The following is a 9844-nucleotide window of genomic DNA, read 5'->3' as shown; positions in this document are numbered from 1 at the left end:
GGTTAACATTTCAAACAGCAGTTTTTATATAAGATGGATGCTTCAATAGTGCTCGGGAGAGCAGAATAAGCTAAATAAATATGAGATAAATGTCAAAAAAAGAAAGACAATGGACTCCACAGACCAGTAAGATCCACCTTCCTTGAGAGTTTGTTAGATGTAGTCTCTGGTCCCTGCACACCTGCTGAGTCATAATCTGCATTTGTCTTTGGCTTTTTTTTTCTGTTTTTTAATTGATTGATTTTAGAGACAGAGGAAGGGAGGGTGAGAAAATCGATTTTTTGTTGCATTTATTTATGCATTTATTGGTTGATCCTTGCAGGTGCCCTGACCTGGGATCAAGCAGGCAGCCTTGGCTTATGAGGAAGCTCTAACCAACTGAGCTCCCCAGCCAGGCTCTCAGAATCTGCCATAGAACAGGATCAGGGACACTCCTGTGCACAGGAGAGGGGCAAGGCTACCCCACCCCCAGTTCACAGGATCTCAGCCTGGCGAGCATCCACATTAGCTGGATAGCTGATAAGCAACATTTCTACTGTGTCCTGTAGGCATCACCATCTTTACCAAGTTCTACCGGCGATCCCATGCACAGTGGAGTGACATTCCTGGGACAAGACTTCTTCATGTCACCCAGGGCTCCTGCTTTGAAACAGAAGGCCAGAAAGGATAAGAGAGGCTACTGTACACCAAATTTGAGCTCTAGGAAATCCCCACATCTACCTCGATGTCCAAGGCTCAAGCTTGTCCAAAAAGGTGGTGGAGGGGTGGATTGGGAGAGAATCACTGTGGAAAAAGAGGCCTCAGCAGTTCCAGGATCTGAAATCTAGCTGGAAGGTAACCAGGAAGGTGGGAGAGAGGAGGTGGAAAGGCCTTGAAGGAAGAAGGAGGGTCCTGGACACAGACCCCGCCCCCAGCACATGTGACCAGGAAAGTGATCTAGTCCCTGGAGGAGGTTCAGCAGGTCCCACCAGCCAGGAGAGCAGTGCCTGTATTTCTGGACCTCAAGTTCTTCTTACAAAGGGAGGGAAGAAACAGAGAGCCGACACCATGGAGTACCCCTCAGCCTTCGCTTACAGAGGGTGCACCCCCCAGCAGGGGCTCCTGCTGACTGGTAAGGAGGGGACAATCCCAGGGTGTGGACAGGAAAAGGAAGACAAAGACTGGGTGGGGTCCTCTACAGAGCGCAGCATTCTGAAAGCAGACAGAAGACTTCTTTTTGGACCTGAGAAAAGAGGACAGGGGAGCAGAGTAGGATTGGGGAGGGGACTCAGCAACAGGACAATCCCATCATCTGCAGCTGGTGAGGGGCAGGAACACCTAGACTATGGTAAGTTTTACAAGTTATTCATCACTGAAATATCTGAAAACTGATTATAATAATATCAATTTGCATCAGAGTGAGAGAAGAAAAAATGAACCAGGGGCATTAAGTGTTGTCTTTACCACCAACCTCAGAAATGGGCACATGCATACCAGAGGGGTGCAGGACCCAGGAAGCACTCATTCATTACCCCACAGGCACATCAGCCTGCTGCAGGCCCTGAGGGTACAACAGGCCAGACAAGCCCCTTCCCCCATGGAGCTCACCTTCTATGGAGAGGAGACAGACAAAGGGCTAGATGTGATGTCAGCCACAAGTGCCATGAGGAAAAGAGAACAGGGACAGACCAGAAAATGGAGACACATGCCTTCAATGTCAACAAGGGTCTGAGCAGTGCCTGTGAGCATTTATGGACCTCAGGAGCCAGGAGCCAGGAGCCAGGCAGGCACCTGAGAGTTTAAAGAAAGGAAATAAAGTCATAGTAGCTAAAGTATTGGTGGCCATGCTGCTGCACTTGACCACAGGAGACACATACACACATACACACACACACACACACACACACACACACACACACACACACACCAAGTCTGAGAGATGAACAGACCTGCTGCTGCTGCTCAGGACCCAGGCCCTCATCTCTCCATGCCAATACAGAGCTGTAAATATTGATCAATTTTTCTCTTTCTTCCTAGTCTCACTCCTAAGCTTCTGGAGCCTACCCACCACTGCCCAGCTCACTGTTGAATCAGTGCCACCCAATGCTGCCGAAGGAAAGGATGTGCTTCTTCGTGTCCACAATGTGCCTGGAGATGTATTGGTCTTTTTCTGGTACAAAGGAGAAAAGGTGAACAGCGACCTTCACATTGTATCATATATACCAAACACTCAAGAAATTAAACGCAGGCCTGCAAGCAGCAATCGAGAGACAATATACCCCAATGGATCCCTGCTTTTCCAGAAAGTCACCCTACAGGACACAGGATACTACACCCTAGAAGCCATAGACAAAAATTCTCAGAAGAAACAAGTAACTGGACACCTCCGTGTATACCGTGAGTGATTGCTCTCTGACCTCTGGGTGTCAGGTGGGGCATATTCTACTTCACACACAGGACTGACAGCCCTGGACTCACTCTGCCTCCATCCCCCTCTGCCTCACATTCCAGGTTGGGTTTGGGCATTTAGTGCAGGACTCACAGTGGAGACAAACTTCCTAAGGTCAAAACCTCCCTTCCCATATTCCAACCCTGCAGACACTTGCCACAGAGAAAAGAGCCACTCTGAGGGGAGTGTCTCAGCAGAGGAATACCAGTCTCATCCAGGCCCCTGGGTCCCTCCCCATGACCATGACCCAGAGAACTATCCTGCAGGGCTCATGCAGTGCCTGGCTTGGGAAACCTTGGGATCCTCATAGACAAGATTAACACCAGCAGCCCCTCCCCAGACCTCTGTCCCAGGGCTCCTGACTCCAGAAATATGAAGAGCCTCTGGGTTATTGAGGTTTATCAATATGGGCAGGGCTGACTGTCAGCAACAATTTCCCAGGTGCCCAAATGACAGGCTCCTGAGGTGGTCACCAGCCAGGGCTCAGCCTCAGGAGCCACATCTGAGGAGGGATGGAGCCTGCTCCTTCACCTGAGACCATGTGTGGGGAGTACGTGGACAAGGTCACAAGCCATTAGCCAACTGCCTGGGGAACATAGGAAGGAAGAGGAAGATAGTCTCCCCAGGGAGGAAAAGAGAAGATGTTCCTCAAGGCTTCTAGTCCACCAGGGATCTGCCCAAAGCATCCTCTCTCACGGACACAAATAATAACAGAGGCTGTTATCTTGGGCAGCTCCTTTATTCTAAGCTTTAGGTTAGGAAATTGTGAAAGATTCAAGATTCATTCACAGGCAACATGGCAAACCCGAGACCATTTACCATTTATCCTTTTTCATTCAGGGAAAACTGAGTTGCAGGAAGATACAGTCACTCAATCAGAATCACACAGATGGCTGACCAATGTGAGTCATGCCAAGGCCTCTCCTCCACTCCAAGGGCCTTATGCTCTTCACCACTGACTCGTGACTCACATCCTCATCCTGGTGGGAGGCGCCCATTCCTCCCAGTGGCTCCTGAGACCTTTCCCAGGTGGACCTAGTGACCCTGGACCATCTGACTGGTTCATTGACTGTTTCACACATATGTGTCCTCATGATGACACCATGACCACAGGGTGGGATCCTCTCAGATGTTGAGATGCACCAGCCACTCTTCTATCTCTTAGATACTGCCCAACTTGAATGAATTTGACTAAACTCCAGTTGTTGTTTCCTGAGTTAGAAAGGAAAGGAAGTGCACATGTCACATGCTTGTGTGGGGACTCCTCCCCATCTGCCTGACTGTCCATAGACGTTCTCCCTAACTTTATTAGTTCTTTGGAGCATGAATGATTTTCACATATTCTTTCACATTTCAACTCAAAATCTATCTTTGCCAAACACAATTGGTCTATGAGGGCCATATTTTAAGCAAGTTCATGCTCTCCGACCTCCACAAGCCCCCCTTCTGTACATGCTATTGTCTGCATGTTGAGGAAGGATCGCTGCCCTCTGCAGTGGCAGGAAGCACATTACAGACCAAGGGCAGAGAGCATGGCTCTGCTGCCACCGGCAGCCAGCTCCTGCTGTTCCTCACTCTTTTCGAAATCATTCCTGGACTTTTCTCTGCCTTTTCTGGGGTCTCTGTCTCATGTCAGTCACCATTGAACTCCTGGGAAGACAGCCACACCTCGTGGCCCTGCAGCCTGGGTACTGAACTTACAGCCAGACATGCTTCTGGCCTCCCGTGTACTGTTTCTGCTCAGACAGCCCATTCCAGGCCACACTGCCCAGTCCTCTCGGGGTTTAAGGACTATGGGGTGGCCCATCATTGCTCATCTTTAGGTTAAACCTGGAATGGGAGGCTTCAGTGGAAACACATCTCGACCCAGCAATGTAGGTCTGTGTAGCTGAAAGGGACTCAACACCTGCACATTCCAGGTGAGACCCAAGGTCAGCCAGGCAGTCAGCTGGTCAGTGAGGAACTAGGACAGGTGCTGGGTGGTCTCTGACTCCCAGTCCTGTGTCTTTCTGTGATCAAACCATGATAGTTGTCTGACACCTGAGAAAGCCTTTGCTTTTTCTCTCAGACATAGAGCAGGTGGCTTAACATCCTATGAGTCCTCAGATCCTTATGCATTTGTTTGTATTGTGATACATAGACCAGCCTTATTCTTTTAAAAACTCAGGTTGGCTGAGAAGTAAGATGAAAGAAGCCTTTGGAGGAATCCAAGGTGCCACACAGGGCAGTGCTCTCTCTGTTACCTGCACAGAGGATTTCCCCAAACCCAGCATCACAAGCAATAATTCCGACTTGAGGAACACAAGTACCCTGTCATGTTAAGGGTGAACCTGACTCTCAGGACACCACATACCTGAGGTTTATCAACAATTCAACTCCCTGACAGAGCCAGGATTCAGCTGTTCAAGGGGAACAGGACTCTCCCTTTACTCCTTGCACAACACACAGAACCCTCTGAATGTGAAACACGTAACACAATGAGTGCTACCCGCAGTGACCCATTCACCCTGAATGTTCTCTGTGAGTAACCTCTGTCCCTGCCTGGGCCAGGCTGCCCACCCGAATCCACACTGCCAGAGGCCAGGCCACTTCCATCCCTCTCACATCCACGTACACAGACCCACACTCTGAACACATAACTTCCTATCCAGGCAAAGCCAGGGAGGCCTTGAGGTTGGAACAAACAGGTTAATGTCTCACACTCAGGCTCAGTAAACACAAGGATTATTGTCAGATCTTTTAAAATTCAGGCTGGGGGTGAGGTTGATGTGGAGTAGAGGGGTCAATGAGAAACAAGGGAGACTTCAATAATATTTTCATTAGTAAATATAAATTTATATCTATATGTCTATCTATGTCTATATGTCTATCTATATCTATATATCTATATATCTATATATCCATATATCTATATATCTATATATCTATATATCCATATATCTATATATCTATATATATCTATACAAATAAACACATACATATATACATATACATATATATGTATATATGCATAAGAGGTGTAAGTTTCATGATAGCTAAAATTGACCACCAGCACCTTCATCGTTTTTTTTGGAGGGGTAGGGAGAATCTATGTGTGGGACATAGAGGGTTTTGAACATAAACAGCCATTGCTTCAGAGGGCAGTTCTTCTAACTTGTTTTATAACTTCTCTTGGAGCAGAAACATTTGGCAGTGATAGTATCTACTAGGATACCTCAGTGATGGTATCACTGAGGAAGTGTCAACAGGCAGGTCATTCTCTATATTTCGGTAGCAAAAATCAAGTAGCAGAGACATGCATTTCGGTAGAAATTTCTTACATTACATGCATCCCAATAGCTGTTTCATTTACTGCAAGTTGTGAAATGGATCTATTAAAAATCTACATACAGATGGTGCAAATTGTTCAATAATAACAGTTTGCAAATTCCATGTTTTCCTCTTATAAGGAAAAAAATCATTCCATTTCACATTCACACTAGTGTTAGGAAGTCTTCTTTAGACCCCAGAAAAATAATTTAGGCAAGGGTTCTATATAACACTTACCAGTATGTAATTCAAATAGATTGTTAGTGTGCATTGAAATGGACCTAAAAAACAAACAAATCAACAAACAAAAAGGCTGAAAAACTGCTCAGAGGGAGAGTGTGGCCCTTACAGAGACCCAGAGACCAGGACCTTCCCCTCCCTCTGATTGCATCATGTGTGGCTTTGTTCTCTTTCCTCCAGATGCTCCTGATCTCCCCACCACTTTCCTTTCAGAGGACCCTTACCTTCCAGGGGCAAACCTCAGTCTCTCCTGCCACTCCGCCTCTAACCGACATAAACAGTATTCTTAGTTTATCCATGGGAGGCCCCAGCAACCCACACAGAGGCACTTTATCCCCAACTTCACTTCAGGTGTTAGTGGTGCTAAAACTACAGATGTCCTGAGAAACAGATCAGGGTTCATCCTGAGGTAATCTAGAGGTAAGAGGGAATATAACCCCTCACCTGAACAAAGGTCCTCACCCTCAGAGGTCAGAGTCCTCCTCTGGTGACCTTTACAGAGATCACTGTGGCCTGTGAGTGGCTGACATCTCTGAGGAAGGAGCCCACCCTCAGTCAGTCACCTCCTCTGTTTCTCCACAGAGCCAGTGAGGAAGCCCGCCCTCCCAGCCAGCAATGCCACAGTCACAGAGCATAAGGACGCCGTGGTCCTGACCTGCCTCACAAATGACACTGGGATCTCCATCCGGTGGCTCTTCAAGAACCAGATTCTACCTCACAAGGACAGGATGAAGCTGTCCCAGGACAACAGCACCCTCACCATCGACCCCGTCAGGACGGAGGACGCTGGGGGTTATCAGTGTGAGGTCTTCAACCCCGTCAGTTCCGGCAAAAGTGACCCCTTCAGGCTGGACGTACAATGTGAGTGACTCCTTGTCGCCTCCTACGTCTCCCTGGGAGGATTGTTCTATCAATGGTGTGATAAATGGATAGGAGACACATGGGCAGAATGTCGATCAGGAGACAATTACATGTCAATTACAGCCAAGATGGAATTAGACATACAAATATTTATTTGGAAAAAAATCCCTGTGAAGGAAAGGAAGGGGGAGGTGTCTGGAACATTCTTCAGTCAAGGATGCAAATCTAGTTATTGTTTATGAAAAGAAAATAAATGTATAGGTTGCAGTGCCATCATTTTTATTTGTATGTTTGTCTTTTACCCATCTTTGTGAATTAACTTTGGAGGACAACAAGCCATCTGAATGAAAAGTTTTAAAACTATGAAGGATTATTATGTAAGAACTAGAGGTCTGGGGCATGAAATTCATGAATGGGAAAGGACCCTCAGCCCAGCCTGCACCCTCTCCAATCCAGGACCCCTCAGGGGATATCCGACTGCTGGTTTAGGCCCTATCCCTGGAACATCCCTCTCACAACTGAACCACTGGTTCTTAATTGCTCACCTGCCTGCCTCGTCGCCCATAACTGCTCCTCACTGGAATGATCGCCCCTTACTGTCTCTGTGTGCTGGCCTGATCGCCCTTAACTGCCCCCTGCTGCCAGCCAGGTAGCCCCCAACTACCCACTCCCTGGTGGCCTGGTCACTCCTAATTGCTTTTCCCCTGCCTACTTGGTCACTTCTCACAACCCTCCCACTGGCCTGGTCACCCCATGCAGCCTGCTGTTCAGTCATTTCGTCATTCCTCACTACCCCCCTGCTGACCTGGTAGCAGGCAGCCATCTTGCGAAGGTGTGAGGGTTGATTTGCATAATACCTCTTTATTATATAGGATACTTAGAGAGCATTTAAAGAATTGAAAATTACTGTTTAGGGTTCAGCTGGCAAACTAAAGAAGAAAACTCCTGATACTCAGTCCCTTTCAGACAATTATTTTCAAGCTTTAGTTTGCACAGGAGATCTTTAGGGTGCTCCTCGACTATGCCCATAAAAAATCTGATTCAGAATGTCTGGAGTGGGACCCAGAAGTTTGCATTTTTAGAAAACATCCCAAAGAGTTCTATTATAGATGATCTTTGAAATACAACATTTGGACATGCTGTTTTTAAGGTCTTAAGTAACTCTAGACAACATCTGTAGACAAACAATAGGCCTAGGGTAGTGTTTTCTTCCTAGAATCTCTGTGGATCTCATGCAAAAGTCAAAGGAACACAAACTCATAAGATTCAGTGACTATGGAGCTAAAGACCCCTCTAACCTAAAGAGCCCTCCAATTGCCCATAAAGATCATCAAGGATGAATATCTGTAATGACCAACCCATTACTTTCACAAGAGGACAGTAGGAGGCTGCCCTTTAACTCTGCCACCTGGGATTTTGGAAGCTCCAATCGCTTTCCTAAAATGTGATCTTTCTCCTTGAGCCCTGGGCCTATGAGGTGAGAACCTATCACTTCCCAATGCACCATCTCTCTGCTAGGTCCCCTCGGGCATCCCTATTTCCAGGAGGGAATGCCGTGGACAAAACAAAGGTGCTAGTGGTGACTATTTGGGATGGAATCACCTACTTCTGAAGGAATTACACGTGCCCCTCTCGGGTTGGTTGGAGAGCACATGCCTGTTTCAGGTTAGAAAAGGGAGCTGGGGGCTCACAGACTGCCTGAACAGCAACATTTCCACAACCTATGTCAGTGCGCCTTCTGGTTTGCCACCACCCTCCGTAAATGGAAACTCTTTTTTCGTGGTATAGGAGCTGGCAGAACTTTTTGCTCTAACATGAATAGAAAAAAAATTCTCCTGCACAAGACACTTTTAGGTTTATTTGGGGAGTTAAGTCTCAGGAACAAACCTGTTTTAATTTTTTTTAATTCAACCCTGGAAGTAGTGAAGGGAAGCAGGATGGACAATATCTTTAGTTCCCCAGCAGCTCTCATTTTAGACATGTTGAAAACACCTCCAGTGCCACCTTTTTTTAATGTTTAAATTTTTTTTCTTTTTATTTTAGAGAGAGCAAAGAGAGGGAGAGACAGAGAATTATTGATCAGCTGCTTCTTGCTCTCCCCCTACTGGGGATCCAGTCATCAACACTGGCATGTGCACTGACTGGGAATTGAACTAGTGACCTTTTGGTGCAGGGAATGATGCTCCAGCCACTAAGCCACACCCACTAGGGCTACAGTGCCTTCTAAGAGAGTACCTGAAAGGTTGATGGCGAGTCCTTAAGCTAAAGTTACCCCCAAGATGAAAACCATTGCTCACAGCATTGGGTTTATTTCAAATCCCTGCTGGGAGCATGTGGGATGTCTGTGCAAAGCAGGTGGTGCATTCACCAAGGAAACCGGACTAGCACATGTTCATGGCGGCCACACCTGGTACAGAAAAAACATGCTGCCATGAAAGGTGGGAAGTTATCAGCTTTCTGAAATCTCAAAAGTTCCAAACATATCTCAGTGCAAAGAGGCCAGGATGGAATTGTGGCAAATTTGGGCACCAACCTAGAAATACAGTGAGAGAAAGAATTACAAGGATATAGTGAGCTATTTACCTCACAGAAACCCTCCCAGGGGAAACTTCTTCCTTGCAGGAACAAGTAGACACTACTTCATGTTGAGAGTTGTTTCCCAGGGCACCCCCACTGTAGAATAACATCCCCTCCACTCATCCTTCTCTTTTCTATCCATGACAGATGATCCAACACTACCAAGTCCTGGCCTCTCGGATGGGGATATTGTTGACATCATGATTGGCATCCTGATTGGTGTAGTTCTGATAGCAGCCCTGGTGTGCTTCCTGTATATCAGAAAGACTAGAGGGTATGAGGGCCCTCCCTCTTGTCCTGCTTCCTCCAACGCTGACGACCATGTTTGGGAGAGGGAAGGAGACTTCCCCTCTGTCTCTGGGCCTGGATCTGCTCCTCCTCCTTCCTCAACCCCTGCTTCTCAGCACTGATTCCTGAGGCCTCCTCTTC

At 47.1% G+C, this 9844-nt stretch overlaps 1 protein-coding gene across 1 annotated transcript; it reads left to right on the top strand.

Annotated features, from left to right (window-relative positions):
• Window positions 1-1047: 1047 nt before the first annotated feature.
• LOC311633791 (cell adhesion molecule CEACAM21-like) lies at window positions 1048-9844 on the top strand (the record flags this gene model as incomplete). Its single annotated transcript, XM_084906831.1, has 4 exons — window positions 1048-1111; window positions 2017-2376; window positions 6560-6838; window positions 9563-9844. The coding sequence occupies 4 exons, from the start codon at window positions 1048-1050 to the stop codon at window positions 9823-9825; spliced, it is 966 nt and encodes a 321-aa protein (XP_084762957.1). The 3' UTR covers window positions 9826-9844.

This window comes from Pipistrellus hanaki, assembly GCF_964339955.1.
Source record: "Pipistrellus hanaki genome assembly, chromosome: 15".
NCBI classification, from domain to species: Eukaryota; Metazoa; Chordata; class Mammalia; order Chiroptera; family Vespertilionidae; genus Pipistrellus; species Pipistrellus hanaki.
Note: the sequence above shows the minus strand (reverse complement) of the source record. Positions and strands in the feature narration are given on the sequence as shown.